An 18022-nucleotide genomic window follows, 5' to 3' on the forward strand; every position below is an offset into this window, starting at 1 on the left:
AGATGCGTGAGATTTATATTTAATTAATAAGAGTTTACTAACTTTTTTTTTAAATTATACACAAATACGTAAATTTATTGCTATAACATTTCATACACCATCTTTGACGCAATTCCAATGTTTCTTTTATTTCTCTTTTTTTATTTTATCTTTAGGAAGATCGTGACTATGCCGACACGCAGGGCCGATTGAAAAAAAAAGAATGGCGTCTATTATTATATTTGATAGTGTGTATTTGACAGATTGTGTAATATCTTAATCGATAAAAAGGTATTTCTTCCCTTCTTTACGTTCGCAGTGGAAACAATTGTAGATAAAAAATTTCTCTCTCTTTCAATCTATCTTGAACGCATGCAAGTTGACCAATTGCCTTCTCTCTGAGGGATCCTATAGATATGTACAGATATAAAATCCTTCCTGTCGCAAAGTATATAAGCATCGAATACCTTTATGACGATGAACAAAAGATATTCGATATAGCATAAATACTTATTCGAACAATATTCTCTTAAGGCCGATTATAACAATTTTGAGAGATACAAGCTCTATTCAACTCGAAGTCAAAACGATATAATCGGAAAGATGTGCGAGAGAGAGAATGACAAATTCATGTATTTTCACTATTTTAAATATTTGCTTCTCCTCCCCATCTCTCTCTTCGAATCAGCGAAAATATTTTTTAAAAATTTACATCAATTATCATCATAGAGAAAAGAATTATGTTGAGCAAATTATGCAATTTTGAAATTTTATCGTAAGAAATCGTCAATAGATAATACGCTTTGCTAAAAGAAAAAAAAAAATACATTTGCTGCGTGTCTTTTTTTCACGAGAAATAGGATGCAGGATGTGGGAACAGTTGGCATTTTTTCTTTTCTTTTCTTTTTTTTTTCTTTTTTGTCAAAATTGAAGCGGCGGATCTAAGTAGTAGTAGACTCTCTGTTCAGACTTGTAATTGTATTCTCCTCTCTCACCACGCTTTTACCAATCACATTGATGGTATTGAGCCGTCATCAATACCTGGTGCCCATATTGTACCAACAACTGACGCAACACTTTTAACAACACACGCACTCACTCGCTCTCAGTCTCTCTTTTTTTTTTCTCTCGTTCGCTCTCAACGCATTCCGTTTCTCCTTTTTCTCTTTTACTCCCAGAAGCTACGGCTCGTCGACGGACGCGACTATAATACAAAGCAAGGACACTTGATAAAATAACTTAGTCTTCTATTTCATAATTATCTATATATAACGTACATATATATATAAAACAAATTACGAGTAAAGAAATAATGATGGGGTCGGTATTAGCGGTTCACGATTCTCTCATCTTAGAAATTTACTCTTTTCTTTTATCCATTTTTTATCCGTCGTCTGATTAATTAATTAATTAATATGTCGTCTAGCCATTTCCACGAAACTTGCTCTATTATACGCACATTTGGATTCGCTTGCTCTCTCTACCTTTTCTTTTCTCTCCCTTTTCCTATCTCTTTTGACAAAAAAGGGAGAGAAGAGGAAGGAGAGGAGATAAAAGAAAAGAGGAGGTAGAGTGAAGAAGGGAAAACATAACGCGCTTCGATACTGCAAATCTCATCGCGGAGTTTTAAACCATACACGCTTGAAAACGGGGTTTTTTTTTTAAAGTGATGGTGATAGTGATGGACTACGATCCTATAATATTTTTCACTTTGGGAGCACATCGCGATTCTCTCTCTCACTCTCTCTCTCTCTTTCTCTCTGTCTTTCTTTCTCTCTATGCTCACTTCGCTTTTATTCTCTCTTTCTAACGGACTATTCGTTCCGGCATTATAGATATAAAGCCCACTCTCGTTTCAGAATAGGAACAACCAATCAAATCTCCTTCGTGTGTAATTGTGTCGTGTACATGTTTCGTGTGGATGCGCGTGTATGTTAGTCGTTATTAATCATGATACAGGTAATAATGTTAATATTCGAATAAAGTAACATGATACGCAGGCCGAGCATTCATGGAATGTCGGAAACCGGCGCCGGAGGTCATGCGAGGATAGAGCCACCACAGTTGTCTTCCCACTGTCAATGTTTATCGTCGTCCTTTTTACACCATATATATATATTATGTCGGATTTATTAGTTTTATATATATATATTTATATATATATATATAGTATAAATATATACATTCACACTAATTTTAACAATCCTCTAGCGTTCACACATGCACACTAAAACGCCAGGAGAGAGGAACGTTGTCTTCGTAAAAGCGATTACTGCGATTGCTCCGATTATTTTTTTTCAGTTTCTTTCTATTTTTTCCCCCTACTCTTCGTTGCTTTCTTTTCTCATCGATTTAATTTTGCTTCCCTCGGAAGAATTGTTATTTTATCGTAGTCTCTCTCTCTCTCTCTCTCTCTCTCTCTCTCTCTCTCTCTCTCTCTTGTTTTCTCTCTTTTTTTCTCTCATACTCTGTTTCCCCCCTTCCCCTTAATCTAAGCGTCACTCTTATAATTCTTAATGACTTATCACATGTTATTTTCTCGTTCGCACGCTCGTTCGTTCTCTTTCGCTCTCTCTCTTTCTTTTAAACACTATTATCAAGTCAGCGCACTGTTTGATACAAGGAACGATAATACAATTGAATATTTACGAACACAACATTGTTTCTTGTCATGCTGAATAATGTGGCGTGGCTTGTAGAAAGACGCAAGCTCCTGGACTTGCGGATGACCAGTCTCGCATCTCTCTTGCAATGTCCTATGTAGTCGATCCTGTAAGTATAGTTGTGACGGTGTGGTGATGGCGGTGGTAGTTGTGGTAATAGTTGTGGTGATGGTGGTGGGTGGTGGTGACGGTGATAGTATCCGGTTTTAGTATTTACAATTGATTATAATAATCGTTATTTCCCTAAGATGAGATGGTGTGCACAGTCCGAGCGCTCAAAATTTGGCATGTACTAGTATATATCGAGGATTTCGTCCTTAGTTCTTCCTCTGCACTACGAACTGCTCGACGCGTTCATACCACTAAACATGCCGATATTGAACGAACTCTGCTGTTGCTGCTGTATCTGTTGCTGTTGCTGTTGCTGCTGGCTGTTCGCTTGGCGGCCATGTTTTGGCACTGGGGGTTGCAGGTATTCGTGTCTAGCTAGTGTCAGTACGTCTATGCGTTCCTCCTTTCTATACGCTAGGCAACTTCTTATGAAACTCTGCAACAACAAAACGTCACGTTGTAGAACGATACGTTTTCATTTTTATAAACAAAAATTTACACTATCAACGATGTTACCTTTGCTTCGTTACTAACGGTCGGTTTATTCGCAAACTGAACTTCTGTGGCCTTCAGTATCGTATTCTCCTCCAAAATGGTGGCTTGCGACTGATTATGACCAAAGGGCTGTGAAAAAAAATATTCGCATTATATTGTAATGCGAACGATAAGTAATGAATTCCATGTAATAAATATATATATATATATATATATATATATATATATATAATCCATGTAATAAAAATATATGTAATAAATATATATCACGATAAATACCTTTTTACCGTATAGGCATTGGTAAAATATAACTCCTACACTCCAGACATCAACTTTGGACGATATTTTAGGAGGATTTTTGCCAATGACAAAACATTCGGGAGGTAGATACCTATATAATAAGTTTATATATATATATTTGAATTTCCAATAAAAATTTATGATTAATGTACAATGAAATAATTTGGAACAGTAAAAGAGCACGTACCAGTAAGTACCCGCTCCTTGGGATGTTAAATCCATTCCGTGATCTGGATTATAATTTTCCTCATCCATAACTTTACTTAAACCAAAGTCTGTGATTTTTATTTCGCCGCACACGTTACCTTCGGTTAACAAAATGTTACCTGCAAACAAAAACATCAAACGATGAGACTTTACTCCTCTACTAACTAAAAACAAGAGTAAAATTTTTCGACAAGCCTGTTCTCGATAAAAACTCTAACATTTTAAGTTTACCTGGTTTTAGATCATAATGTATGACTGGGGGTTTTATTTCATTGAGGTACTTTAATGCCGATACAACTTGCATAACAATAGATCTCGCTTCTCTCTCGGGTATAGTCTTATGCTGAAATAAGAGGTTTAAAAATGATAAAACATAGTTACACGACTATCTCGCTGAAGTGGAAATTCGCGTAAAATGATGAAATCATGTGTACCTGTTTGAGGTAAAAATCTAAATCATGGCCATCACAATATTCCAAAACAGTACAAAAGGAATTGGCATCAATTTCAAATACGTCATATAATTTTACAACTCGTGGATGATCCAATGCCTTGTGTATATTATACTCTCGTAATGCATGCCTGTTGTAACAAAAAACAATAGATGGAAATATTTTTTTAAAAGCATTTTATCTTTATTAAAGTGTCCCCCTTATAGTAATTAACAGGATGGTAACAGTTTAGTTAATAGTTTACTCACTTTATATAATTAGCCTTTTTATCTTCTTTCCAGTCTTTATTTAATTGATGCACCTTACAAGCCACGTACCGTTGCTCCTTTAAGTCAAATGCCTGTGACAAAAAAATCCGCGGGTAACGATACGGGTAAAGATAAATAATTAATTCTCCCATTTGTATAAATTAATATAGTTAATGAAACGACGGAAATGTGTTATATCACCTTATGCACTTCGCTAAAACCGCCCTTTCCTAATAACATTAGCAGAAGATAACGTTCATTCAAAACAGGATGGGAGTTGAATCTCGATTGGTCCTCGTTGTGAATACGCTTCAATTCTCTGATGTGTAGGTTCCGCTCCCTTTCGAGCTTCTCCATTTCTAATTGCAAATCCGCGTCTTCTTTCTTCAACGCGCTTTGTCTTAACTGTAAACACATGCACGTTATCATAAGCTTGAAAATGAATATATTGGAATATTTTCAAGGAATATGATCGCGATGCATCGTACGTACCTTGAGTATTTCGTCAGCTTCATAATACTCTTGCCACGTATACGACCCAGGTACTGCATCCGGCTTCAAAAACGTCGCCTCGGTGCCATTATGCAAAGAGGGTTGCGGTTGACTACGTTTCCTACCAGTTTCACTATTCGACGGCCTCTTTTTGAGCAGCAGCTTCTTCTGCTTGTCGATCTCTTCTCGTTCGGTCGCTATTTCCTCTTGCCGCCGTGCAAGCTCGTGAAACGCGTAACCGTCGGTCCAATTCTCTTGAAAGGTCGCGCCCACCCTCTGCGTCACGAATTGACCCAACCTCAGTCTATTTTGCATACACTTCTGTCTAGCCTCCTTTTTTTCTATGTTTGATTTTTCTTTTAATAACTTCTTTACAACGTCTATACACTTATTTATATGCGATTTATGCTGCTCAATCAATTTTTGTTGATTAGCCATTTGATGCCTAAGTTCCTCCGTTGTCTGTAACAAAAGTTTAAAAAAAAAATATCTTTAAATGTAAATTCATTTATCAAAAAGTTATAAAACTCGCCTGTTAGAAAGAATACATGTTAAAAAAAGAGAAGAAAGAGAAAGAAAGTATAAATTTCATGTAATTTAATCTCGATATAGAGATGATAGATTTTGAACAAACTATAATCATAATTACAACTAAACTTACCCTATTTAATTCGTCAATTTTGTTGTTACGTAATTCTAAGTCTGAAGATGCTTGAGTTTCAAATTCCTGTATCCTCTGGCAAGTAAGTTCTGTCTGAAATGCAATTTGTATATTTTTTACAATAAATTAATTTTACAATATTACCGTAACATTCTGATACATTTGTCAGCATTGATCGTAGTAAATACTGGATACCTTGCTGCACGCAGAAAGAGCATAATACATACAAAAAGAGACAATTTAACATATTGTCAACAATTTATATCCGGCAAAGTTGCACAGATACAGCGCATTTATTTGACAAAAATAACTAGCCATTTAATTGTATAACACAATAATTTTTATATTTCACTACAATATGTGTAACTTTATTTTATTATAGAAAATAAATTGAAGAGCAAAACTCAGGCAAACACTGATAGAACTGAAAATCACATACAGGCAGCAAGAAAAACACCAAAAATGTACGCAGTATAAATGATGCTCATGTAAATGCCAATTAATACACAACCCCAAAAGAATTTTTGGTAGAATTTATTTTGAAATAGTCGAGGAATATTAGATTCATTAAAACTCAAATGTAACGTTCACAATGAATCCCAAGAACTAAATATGCATATGCCAAAGTAATAAAATATGCCTTTAACGCTTCGCTTTACACTTTGAGCAATCGATAATTGAGACTTTTATTTTCGAAATAAACACTATTAGATCATTAAATACAAGTGTTATATATACATGTACATGTATAACAAGAAAAAGTGGCACTACAAGATAGCCTGTATTTGTACAATGACAAATGTATACAGTGCTACAGTTTGGCCAGAAATTAGCTGATTTTATTGCAAACATTTGACAAGAAATGCCCATCGCTACGTCACATATATGGGACAAGTGAAGAAATCTAATTATCTATGTAGCAATTTGCAGATTACAAATAAAATTTGTTACACAAATACGAAGAAGAAAATAATCAATGAATTTTTATAATGATATCTATTCAATGCTCTTATTATTTTATTTTTGCACAAAAGATTGACCAAAAGCAAACTTTTGTGAAAGAATTATCACAAAAATCTTTAACTTGACAATTATTTATCTTTATCAGTGTATTTTAGTAATTAAGAATAATAATAATTTTGCTTATTCCTTTTTCTGTCTATTTTAATGATAAAACTGTCATATTTTGTACGGGAATCTTTAAAAAAAATTAAAGCTTCCAAATTTTTACGACAAATTGCCAATTTTGTGATGGAGATATTAACCATAGGTCATTTCTTATAAAATGCTTGCAAATATTACCGCATTTTGCTTACATTTGGGGTGTTAGTCTTCGCTTGCCTGACCTGGCTTGTCCTATTGAGGTTGGTAGGCCTTACCTGCACCTGCTTGCTGACCATCGAGCCTGCAGGTTGTGTCGAAACTGGTGGTGGAGGCGGTGGAGGTTGAGGGTGAGGTCTTGGTGGCTGCATCAGCGAAGAGAATTCAGCCACCGAATTAGGTGTCGTTACTTGTGGAAGTAACTGTTGAGGCGATGGTGGAAACTGTCGACAAGAAAACATAAATGTTATGCATAAATCATAAAGCTACTGCTTCCTAAATACTTTGCGCAACAGTAATCTTGAATCTTACCATGGGATAAGTCTGTTGAGGAGAGGGACTCTTGGCACCACCATGCCGAATAGGACTATTACCCAGATGATGCTTTGGGAAATACTCATTGATCTTCTTATTATCGAGAGCAGCGATCGATCTAGCGCCCTTACTCGTTACAGAGCTACTTGAAACACCCCCACCTCCGTCATCAGCCTTACGTTTTCTTTTTCTCTCAGAAGTAGTCCGTGGTATTTTTTCCGGAGTGTTTGCATCCACCTCCTTATCACTATGCGATGAGCCTAGTTAATATATATATATAATTATAATTCTGTTAGAAATGCCAGATATCTTTAATATGGATAATTATAATAGATAATGAATAAACATTGTCAAAGGTATATCTTAACAAGAGCGCAAAGAAGCTTTATTTATTTTAGAAGCCTCTTTGAAACACGTAACTTTCCTTCGAGACAAGTTGATTGCCCAAAGGACCAGAATGCGTGCTGAGAGAGCCAAGATTATTCTTCATGAAATTGGTATCATTTTTAAGGGAATAATGTCGACTTACCAGTGCTCATGTTCGAGTCTTGACTATGAACTGTCTGACCAGAGTTTACGGTTGTTTGGGGTGCCATCTGAATTTGTGACCCAGCAGACATCTGAAAGCAAAAGGCGTTGCGACTATAAGATATATATCGCAAACGAGTCGCGACGAGAAGAAGAAGAAGAAGAAGAGGAGGAGAAAGAGAAACGGCCGCGAGAGAGGAGAGGAAAAATATAATGCAACGAACCAAATAGCGATGGACTACAGTCACCGAGAGCGCCTGTGCGATTTGACCGTTATCGAGGGTAAGGCACGTCGCCGCCACATCGTAGAGACGAGAACGACGAGACGAGGCCAACACCGCGACGAGTCCGGCCGCGAAAGGTAGCAGTGACAACGACGGACGGGAGCGCGAGAGAGGCGGCTCGACGATACTGTTTCTCGACTTGAGAAGCGCGACGAGAGAGGTTACGCTACGCGAACGGCGAAACGACCGGCGTACGACGCTACCAGCTCGACGACGATCGCGTGTGTTGTTAAAAAGACACGATTCACACTCTCGAAGGAACAAACCTGGAGGGATAGAGAAAGACTTATGAAGCGAGGAAGAGGGGAAGGGACGAGGGGTGCCGGACGGAACGAAACGGCGCGGAAGGAGGGACGGAGAGCGAGAGCGGGAGAGAGAGAGAGAGAAGAAGAAATGGAAACACGTCGAAAGCTAGGGAGAGAGAGAGAGAGAAAGAGGACGGAACATGCGTGGAGAAGCGAGAGAGAGGACGACACCTTCCACGACGACTTGTGGTGAAATCCCATAGTAATCGCCGTGTCAACGGTAAACGAAATTTCGCGCACGGTCCTGCCGCGAGGAACGGCGAGGGAAACGTCCGACATATACACGTTTAGAGTCGGAGGAATCACGACACACAAAATGGAGGACCTTAGAGCGGCGGGGAGGAGGAAGGGAGCGGAAGGGCGACGGAGGTTCCAAGGGGCAACACGCGAGCGCGAGAGCGCGCGCGCGCGCGCGCGCGCGGGGGAGGAAGCGAGCCGAGCGAGAGAGCGACGAGGGGAAGCGGAGGGGGGAGGCGGCGAGAAGTTGACGGCGGGGAGAAGTGCATGAGCGATCGAGGGGGGAACCGCGGGCGCGCACCGCGAGGGGGCAGTTTTACTCACTACGTTGCGCCTCCGAACTCTCTCTCTACTCGGCTCGAGGCCGGCCTCGGTTTTAACCGACTCTCCGTCGTGTCGCGCGGCGGTACATATTTTCGTACGTCGCGTTCGCGGATCGAGAGGACGGGCGGGGAGGGGGAGGGGGAGGAGGCGGGGGCGCGCGCGCGCTACGCCTTCGATTAACAGCGTTTGATAAGCGAAGGAAGAGAGCGACGACACGCTACGTCAGGCTGGCCGGCCGCGTCCTGCGTTTGCGGCGATAAATTACGCGCGTCTCTCCTCTTCTCTCTCGCGTTGTCGGCCGACGCGACTACCTGCGGAGCACCGTCCCCCGGATCAACGCGCTCGCGACGAATGCCGTCGCTACCGCGGGCATCCACCCGTTTGACTAGCCGTGTCCAAGGGAGAGCCCAGGAAGTGGACGATTGCTCCGAGAGAAAGTCATTAAGCAATCAAACGTAATTAGATATTACGATAATGGTAGTTTGTTTTTTCAAATCGTACAGGAATGTGGACAACGCTCTAGAGAGGTTCGATATTTTGATTTTATGTATATCGCGCGGTCTACCCACGTATCTCTCAAAGTTGTTGGGCTTTCTCTTTTCGACCGATCAAAACATAATTAATCCGATTATCGCCCTCGCGATTATTATTATAGATTTTTTCACGCTCGCCAACTTTGCAGCGCGATCTATTTAAGGATCGATGAGAGCCTTTATTTTTGTCGCGGGACTTGATATTATTTCGAGACAGTTTTTTATTATACTTTCATCTCGATATAGAACCAAGGGAAAGAGTGAGATTCGCGAGGAAGAAATTGTTCGGCAAGGAACAACAAACGTCATCGCGACCCGTGTTACGGGAATTCAAAGTTCATTTTCTCCTAACGATCGAATGCCGATCCCGTTTGAAAGAAACTAGAGGTTAATGACTTTATGAATTAATTACTTATCTTGACTTTCATACTTTTATACGAGTTCGTCAGAGAGAAACGAGTTCTAGATCGACATAATCCTTGAGATGGATTTAAAGCGCAAATCGATACGCAACGTGTTTTAGTTTGGAAAAGACTAGATTGTTAAATCGTGCAATCGCTTTTTCATCAAGAACACGTCGATCGCCATGACAATCGATGCGCTTGACGTTTGTCGCGAAAATAAAAACAAGGTGCGATATGTATGCACCCGTGTGTCAAACTCGCGGGCCGAAGAAAAACGATAAATAAAAGATTAAAAAACGACCGGCGAGAAATCCAATCTGTATACGGTAAACACACGGTACACATCCGCGTATCTAATCTCGCATTTCATCGCGTCTCAGGCGCGCACAATTCGCGCCGTTTCGCAGATAATCCCCCTAGTCACGTGACACGGTAGTATATCGTCGCCTCGACCTCGACTATGCGACAACGAGATGCTCGATCCCGCGGATTCCTCGCGCATCGCGCACGAACAAATCCGACCGCGGGAGAGGACAGCAAACTTCCTTATCGATGGATCAGTGCCCGGAACTGGGCTAGAGGGCCGGCGGAGGGAGGGAGACTCGTGTCTCCGTCCCCCTCCCTCCGCTTGTCCGTGCGATCCGCCGTCGAGATGGATGGCATTCGCGTTCGCGTACGAATGCGCGCGAGCGGATGCGTGCCCGTGCAAACGCGTCTGCGGAGCGACTCGCGAAGAATGTACACATCCGCGTCTTATACAAACCCGGTGAATATCGGCGCACATGCACAGACTCTACTTCTAGACTGCACTCTTGCAACTCGGACGACCTGCCCCCGATATGGCCATAACCGACTTCAAGATCGGTTCGTTCGCGAACGAACCGCGATCGAGAAACGTAGAGCGAGTCGCGTCACGACGTTGCATGTACTTCTACGCGAGAGAGGGCCTCCTCTCCCCCCCTCGCCCGTTCGTTTCCTCTCGAACGCGCTCGTGAATGTTGACGCGCGGCTGGCGCGCCGGGTAAACAGCGGAGACGGTAACATCAGCGGCGACGACAGCGGTGGAGCCCCGAGCGAGCGGCCGTCAATGGACACGTCGTTAAACGGCGTGTCGCGCGTCGCGCCTCTCCTCGCTCGGCGGAGTCGCGAGAGTCGCGAGCCAAAAACCCGGCGCGTGGACTCGCCTAATCGAAACGGAACTGGAACTGTCCGACCGCTCTGTGTGTGCCGCCGCCGCCGCCGCCACCGCGCTCGCATACTACTACTACTACTACTAACTACTACTACCTAGCCCCGAGGTTTCTCTCCGTCTCTCTTTCCTCGTCCCGCTCTCCTCGTCCTCCCTCGCTCCTCTCTCTATGTACGGCAAATGAGCAACGCGCGAGATTCCGAGATGCGGCAAAAGGTGCAACCTCCTCTTCCACTTCCCCGCGAGGCCGCTACCACCCCGCGTCGCGCAACAGAGACGGAGAGGAAGAGGGACACTTTGGTAGAATGCGCGAGAGAAGCGAGCAAGAGAGAAAGAGGGGTGGGAAGGGGGAGGGCAGACGTTGGCGAGCTTGAACGGAGGAGAGGGATGGACGGCGCGATAAGATAGAAAGAGACCCCGACTGACGGGGACAGGATCCGCGGGGGGTGGCGCGGAAACGGGGAGAGCCAGAGGGTGCGGGGGTTCGAAGGGGAGGAGGAGGGAGGCATATGAGACATTCCTTCGGTGAACGGGTCGACCGAGTGTGAGTGCAAGCGAGCCGGTAAAATCGATGTGGCGAAGTGTGGTTGTGCCGCTACAGCGTGCGAAGGGTGCTCCGCTCTGTTGTACTCTCCCCCTCCCGCCTCCCCCGCCTCTCCCCGCTTCTTCGCCGCCGCCGCCGCCGCCGCCGCAGCCCCCTTGCGTCTCCATCGCCACCGAGATACGTTTTCCCGTGTGTGATCCGCGGTTCCGCCTTGCGGCGTTACTTTGCGCCCCGATGTTGTACCTCGGAGAGAAGCGAGCAATTTGGGTTGGCGAATGACTGCCTGCCCTTTTTTCGCCGTATGTCCATTTATCCCGCGAGAAAAGAATTTCTCTCTCTTTCTGCATATAAATAGAGTTTTATAAAAAATGTAACATCTCTTATATAAACTAGCCAGGAAGGAGGATTATGCCCGAGGCTACGATCGGTACCTGGATAATTTTTTTGATAAAGTTTAGGGTGTGTTATTTACTAGTAATAATGCCGAAGGAGTAGCTTTCCAACAGATTCATAAGCCGTATAAATCGTGCTTCTCTTGAAATCCAGCAGATTGAATGAGCTTCGGTTTGCGGATCAATGTGAAAGCAAATATCGAGGTAAACTATACAACAGGTATTCATCGAAAAAGATAACGGTTCTAAATCTAACAAAGAAGATAGTAGTTGCCGACAAGGAGAAAGTTTGAGTGTCGAATCTTTTTCCTCCAAAAAACGACACGTCTTATCTATCTATATGACCCGAAAAAGAGTTTTAGAAAAACAATAAAAGTTTCGGCTCTTTTCAATCAATTGATAAGTTCTCGCTGCAATCATGTTAGATTACGATATCGATATAACATTGCGAATCTTTTCATCGTATTACATTCGAAATTAGCATATCTCGACAACGTGAATTGATAAAAAATATCTGGAAGACTATTTTAAATATCGATATTCAATAATTTTTATCGGCGATCACGAGACACATTGTTATTAGAGATCTAAGGAAAATGTTGAAAATGCATTCTATACATAGATTGAATTGTACAATCGCGTCACGAGAGAGAGAGAGAGAGAACAATTGAAAAAGGAGAGTTTCCGAAGGAGCGGTTTCCCGTTTGCCCACAATCCCTCGCAGCGAGATACGCTTGTTGGGGTTTTTTACTAGGTTGACCAATCACACGGAAACTCTGGCAATCGGATATCACTCGTTTTCGACATGCGCAAAAACTCTAAACATATTTAGACGTGTAAGGCCAGGGAAAAATATGCACGATTTTTCCGACGTTGTAATTTAACACGCGATTACAGCGAGAGGGCTTTTTAAAGAAAGCACACGTAGCATGCACATCGATACGTACACCGAGAAAAATGTATACTGTATTCAAGTAAATATTATTTATTTTAAGTATATCGTAAGCTTGTAATCAAGAATACTAAATTAAACAAAAATTTAGTTTGCTCGCTACAAGAGTCGACGTAAAGTAAGTTTGACTTTTCTTTGATACAACTTTCCAATATTCTGAGATTTTCCAACACTTGTGATGAGTATATTTTAAGATTATTATCGAGAATATATTCTTTGTTGGGGAAAACTATTACTTAAAAAAAAAAAATAAAAATAAACCGAGTAATCGCTTTTCTTGACAGTAGAATGATATTTTTCTCCGTGCACATTTACATTCCATCCTGTAATAATATTACATTAATTCGCGTATTTGATATCCAATCAAATATAAAGAATATCTAAAACACTAGGATTCACGAACAAGATGCTAGAGACGTACGTGCCATAAAAGAAAAAGCTACGTACTCGTTCAACGATCCAAATTCTATATACAGACTATATACAGACCTACGGTAGCGCTCTGTAACGATCCAACAAAATCACGTGTAGATAAGAAAAAGTTGAAAATTACGGGATTCGTACGCGACTTGTCAGAAACGCGCCCTTGTCGCGATCTCTCCCGCTCGTTACGTTCCTGTGAGATATGTCGTGCCGACGCGTGCTTCGGCCTGTGCGAGGGCGTATTATAGCGAGAGAGACGCAAAGGCCGAACCGAGTGGAGGGGAAGCAAACGGAGGGAGACGGAGGGCAAAGGAGGGGGGCGTACAAGAGGACGGAACACAGCAGGACGGACGAACATAACAGGTCGAGCGACCGAGCGAGTCTGAGCTGGCACGCAGCACGGTGGTCGAGAAGAAATGGACGATTTTCATAAATTCGCACGAGGCGGAGCTCGAGCGAATACTTGGAAACGAGTGAATGTGATTTATATAGTGCACGGTCATTTATAGTGTACGAAATTGTCAAACGAAAATATGACATCGCCGAGTAGTGTACGTTTCGCGGGTGAACGTTGGAGATTAACGAGCGATTTCTCAATGGATGTAATTAAAGATGTCCACCTGGGTCGAACGAGGAGCGGAAATCTTTTCTCTCTCGCAAGAACGATGGAATCCGAGTAGTATCGACAAATTTCGATTACAGCGAGCGTGTCCAATTTTTGTTTGACAGTTACTTACATCCGATAATTCCCTTGATCTCGCGGCCAGATCGTTACACGAGCGGCGACGAGGCCCGACTCTCGATAAGGCGCGTGACAGGACGATAGTTCCACTAGTTCCTAAACAATGTCCCTACGTTATTCGCAACGCGAGTCTCCGATCAGGTACATTCACGACGCTCGAGAGAAAGTAACGACGCCATCCGGCATGCAAAAAACAAGCAATGATAACGCCATTTTAACGTCGTGCAATGTCCCGAGAAGTCCAAGTCAGCGCGAATCGACCGTTTTCCCCAACATTTACGAGTTGCGGCAATGACATTTAGTTTTCGCAGCAATTTGCGCCGTGACATTCGACATTACGTACAGACACAAATAACACGTCAACGTCACGTGAATTTAAAAAAAAAAGAAAGAAAAGAAAAAGACACCTGAAAATGATTCCGATCGAAACGATCCACGCACCTTTTGCGTGATAAATTATCATGGCGTAATTCGCGCGAGAAATGAGTGAAATTAAATATGTATGCGAAATACGTAACCATGTCGTGTCTCTTTATTTCACCTCGTAAACAACGTGACATCCCGTTTGCTCGCAACCACTCGCCCAGCGACCGGTTTGAAACTGGATTGACAGGGGGATCGGAGAGTCCCGCGAACGATCGGATGCCATCCATGTGGCATCGCTCCAAATCCGCGAATAACGAATCTAACAGCCTCGGCAAGGACGAGATACGCGCGATTCGATATCAACATTCGACACTAACCGCGCGAGCGATCGTCGGCGCGAGATTTGCGGCCAAGAGCGGGTGCTGGTCGCCATTGCACCAGCCGGTAGGTAGGTTTTCAACAACGACACAATTCGCGAAGAGCGACAGAGTGGCACAGAAATTTCTCTTTCCCGCCCCCGTCCCCCTTCTCGCACCGTTTACACCGTTATCGATACGATGGTCGACGAGCAACCTCGCGCGGCGGTTTCGGAAGCAGGGAACGACAACGTCGCGCCGTTCGAGTTCCTCTCTTCCTTTTCGGAAGTCTGCTCGCTCTCGCGCCTCTGGAGCCGGGAGGAGAAGCCCCTTTCTCCCCTTCCTCCCCCTCCTCCTCCTCTCATCCCTCTCGCCCTTCCCGTCAGGCACAAGTTCCATGGAAAATGAGCGCGATCGTTTCCGTATGATGGCGTTCACGTCGGTGTGTCGAAGACAAATGTCGGGTGTGATTTCGCGAGTTTTATGCCACCGTGGCATATTCGGTGTAGAATCGACATACATAAAAATCAATAGCATTCTCGTACGGACTTGGAACGGCTCGCGTAGGCTAGAGGTGGTTTCTTTGATGTTTGAGAAACTAAATGTTGAGATTAAACATGTTTCATCTGTATCAATGTTTTTTTTTTCTTCAGTTTAAATAGCAGGAGATTACAATTATTACGCGATAAAATGAGAAACGCCATGTATTTGACACTTGAGATTATATTTGATAAGTTAACGTATCTTCTTGCCTAACGGCACAACCGGTGTTGTAACTTGACAAATCAATCAGTATTCTTTGAATAACTGCCATGTCCCGACAAGTCTATTCAGTTGAAAAAATCCAGAAAGCCAGTTTGCAATTATAAAATTATACACTGTCACGTCGAGATATTATAAGCGAAACAATTTTTAAGCTCGTTAAAAGTACGATCAATCGTATATTAAATCTCCACCGATTAATTTTTCTTAATAAAATAAACGCGAAATGAAAATTTAAATTACGCGATGAATGAACGAGTTTTGCTAACAGTGCTAAATGAATTGTAAAACGGTGTGAATCATCCAACATTCTTAGAACGAATTAGAGCAGTCATTTCGAAAAGTGGATAACGTTTACGGTAGTCGAGCCGGCACAGGATAATTATTCGGCGTGACGTATCGGTCGATTAAAACTGCGCGTTCCTTATTCGCCGCGTATCCACTCCTCCTCATTTATCGCTGTCCAACAATCTATACGTCTTACGGAATTTCAAAGAGAACTCGAAGTAAAAGCCGGCACGTGGAGGAGACGCGTCTCGCGGAGGAGTCGTCGCCTCGTTCGCATCGCGACAACGCAAGAAACGACTGCGGCGTCTCGAGTGCACGGCCTCCTAGACCTTGCAATGCCGCCGCCACTCGATCGTAGAAAACACCGTCCGCGTATCGGCGGCGACGGCGACGGCGACGGCGGCGGCGGCGACAAGAGGCACGACTGTCTGACGTGACGGCAACACAGCGCCTCCCCCCCCCTACTCTGCGGCGGGATCTCTCGCGCGGTTCTCCCCTCCCCGCGCTCCGCGCCCCCCCACCACGCGGCTCCAATAGGTCGCACACTCATTAGCCCAGTCGCGCGCGACTCCCCCCCCGCGCGCGCGCGCGGCCGGTCCGCACGTTGCCGAGCGATCAGCTGGTCGGCCACGCGGCGTTGCCTCGTTGTCTCGGCTTGCGCCGTGCGCGTCAGCCACGCGGTTTTCTGTGTACGTCGCTTCAGCGAGAGCCGGCTGACGCGGAGAGCGCCCGCGCACGTTACACTCACGAGAGGTTAGGTTGGGTTAGGTTAGGCGCAACCCGGCGCCCCATGTAAACGGCGCGGCGGCTGACACGGTGCAAGGACGCGTTCGCGGCCGGATTAAGCCACATTCACACGGCTCAATCCGTCAGGCGCCGTCTCGCGACTGAATTGACGCGAGATAAAAATAACTTGGCGCTACTTCGCGCATTTGCGGATTCGTGCCGCGTTAATATATCGGAGTTAACATCCGTGATTTCGTAAGAGATTTTTTCCAAACGCGGAGAGAAAAACCGCAGGGGTCCCGCGCGCGCGGAGTTGATTATACGTTGCTGGGTTGATGGTGCTGGCGATTGGTCGGAGAACGAGCGCGATAAAAATGCTTATTGTGAAAGTTACGACATAACCGCGCGAGCTAGTCGGTAGGTCAACGACACGACACTGCGCGGCTTCTACTATAGCGAAGGAAATGTTTACGCGCAAAAATATGATCGACGAGATCCGAAGAACGACGGTCGGGATAAAACGCCATCGTCCTTGAACGAGTCATTTATCGATCTCGCATAATATTGTATCTCTTCCTTTTTTGCTCGCTCTTTCCTCTCGTTCCTTTTCCTCGAAGCATTAAATATGGAATGTTAATTCGCACAACAGCGCATTAATTTTTTTTTTGCCCTCTCGTTGCGAAAACAAGGCTAGAGCGAAGAGTATGCGACTTTTGTATCTCGATCCAAGTGTTACGGATACGTTAAATGCAACTTTTTAAATAAAAATAACGAAACGTGGTCTTGAATTATATAAGCTGTCGACCAATTTTATAAATTTTGTTATAAAAATAGATATACATTTTTATATCGACGAGCGCCGATAAAAGTGCCAATAAAACTCTGTAAAAACTTGTAATGTATGCAACTTTTATTCGAAGCGAGCATTCGGGCAATAAATAGTTCGAGTCGCGGGGAAACGGCGTCTATTCCAAGAACAATAGCGGCCGCTTTAGCGATGATTTAATGACGCGAACAAGGCCGGGCGAGGGAGCATCGTCGAGTCGCTTTCGCGCTGAAAAGGAGAAGCGACTCGAGAGGAACAAAATATCGACACTCCGATAGCATCGGCGCGTACCGCGAGGCGACGACGACAGCGGCCGATTGTTGTGCGCCGAAAGTACGAAGATTGCCGATCGCGCGCGCCCGAGCATCGCCGATGCTCGCCGAAGATGGTTGGCACTAAGCGGCTGCCGCGACGAGCACGCTCATTGTGAAAGTTACGACATAACCGCGCGGACTACTCCCGCAGGTCAACAACGTACGCGCGATACGATCTCTCCTTCTCTCTCTCCCTCCCTCTCTTTCTCGCTCGCGCGCGCGCGCGCGCACGTCTCTATCGCTGACGGTGCGCATTAAGCGAAACGTAACGCAGATTTCTGCTC

General features: G+C 43.9%; 1 protein-coding gene across 12 annotated transcripts in view; it reads right to left on the reverse strand.

Moving 5' to 3' along the window:
- Nucleotides 1-203: 203 nt before the first annotated feature.
- Nucleotides 204-18022, reverse strand: part of LOC105251342 (serine/threonine-protein kinase tousled-like 2) — a 42250-nt gene continuing 24431 nt past the window's right edge. For 4 of the 12 annotated variants that reach the window (XM_011258072.3, XM_011258073.3, XM_011258078.3 and 1 more), the window contains 13 exons: nucleotides 7773-7863; nucleotides 7241-7503; nucleotides 6925-7152; nucleotides 5609-5701; nucleotides 4948-5409; nucleotides 4657-4860; nucleotides 4456-4547; nucleotides 4190-4337; nucleotides 3987-4098; nucleotides 3736-3874; nucleotides 3528-3639; nucleotides 3270-3377; nucleotides 204-3189 (listed from right to left, as the gene is read on the reverse strand). In XM_011258072.3, coding sequence (XP_011256374.1) covers nucleotides 2977-3189; nucleotides 3270-3377; nucleotides 3528-3639; nucleotides 3736-3874; nucleotides 3987-4098; nucleotides 4190-4337; nucleotides 4456-4547; nucleotides 4657-4860; nucleotides 4948-5409; nucleotides 5609-5701; nucleotides 6925-7152; nucleotides 7241-7503; nucleotides 7773-7863 — 2265 coding nt within the window. In that variant the 3' untranslated portion in view covers nucleotides 204-2976. Of the gene's footprint in view, nucleotides 3190-3269; nucleotides 3378-3527; nucleotides 3640-3735; nucleotides 3875-3986; nucleotides 4099-4189; nucleotides 4338-4455; nucleotides 4548-4656; nucleotides 4861-4947; nucleotides 5410-5608; nucleotides 5702-6924; nucleotides 7153-7240; nucleotides 7504-7772; nucleotides 7864-7995; nucleotides 8509-8531; nucleotides 8956-9232; nucleotides 9408-10621; nucleotides 10836-14618; nucleotides 14915-16068; nucleotides 16088-18022 lie in introns of those variants that run through there. The other 8 variants (XM_020027556.2, XM_025410513.1, XM_011258074.3 and 5 more) reach the window with 8 other exon arrangements.

The sequence above is a fragment of the Camponotus floridanus genome, unplaced genomic scaffold (genome assembly GCF_003227725.1).
Source record: "Camponotus floridanus strain SB8 unplaced genomic scaffold, Cflo_v7.5 scaffold1, whole genome shotgun sequence".
Classification (NCBI taxonomy): Eukaryota; Metazoa; Arthropoda; class Insecta; order Hymenoptera; family Formicidae; genus Camponotus; species Camponotus floridanus.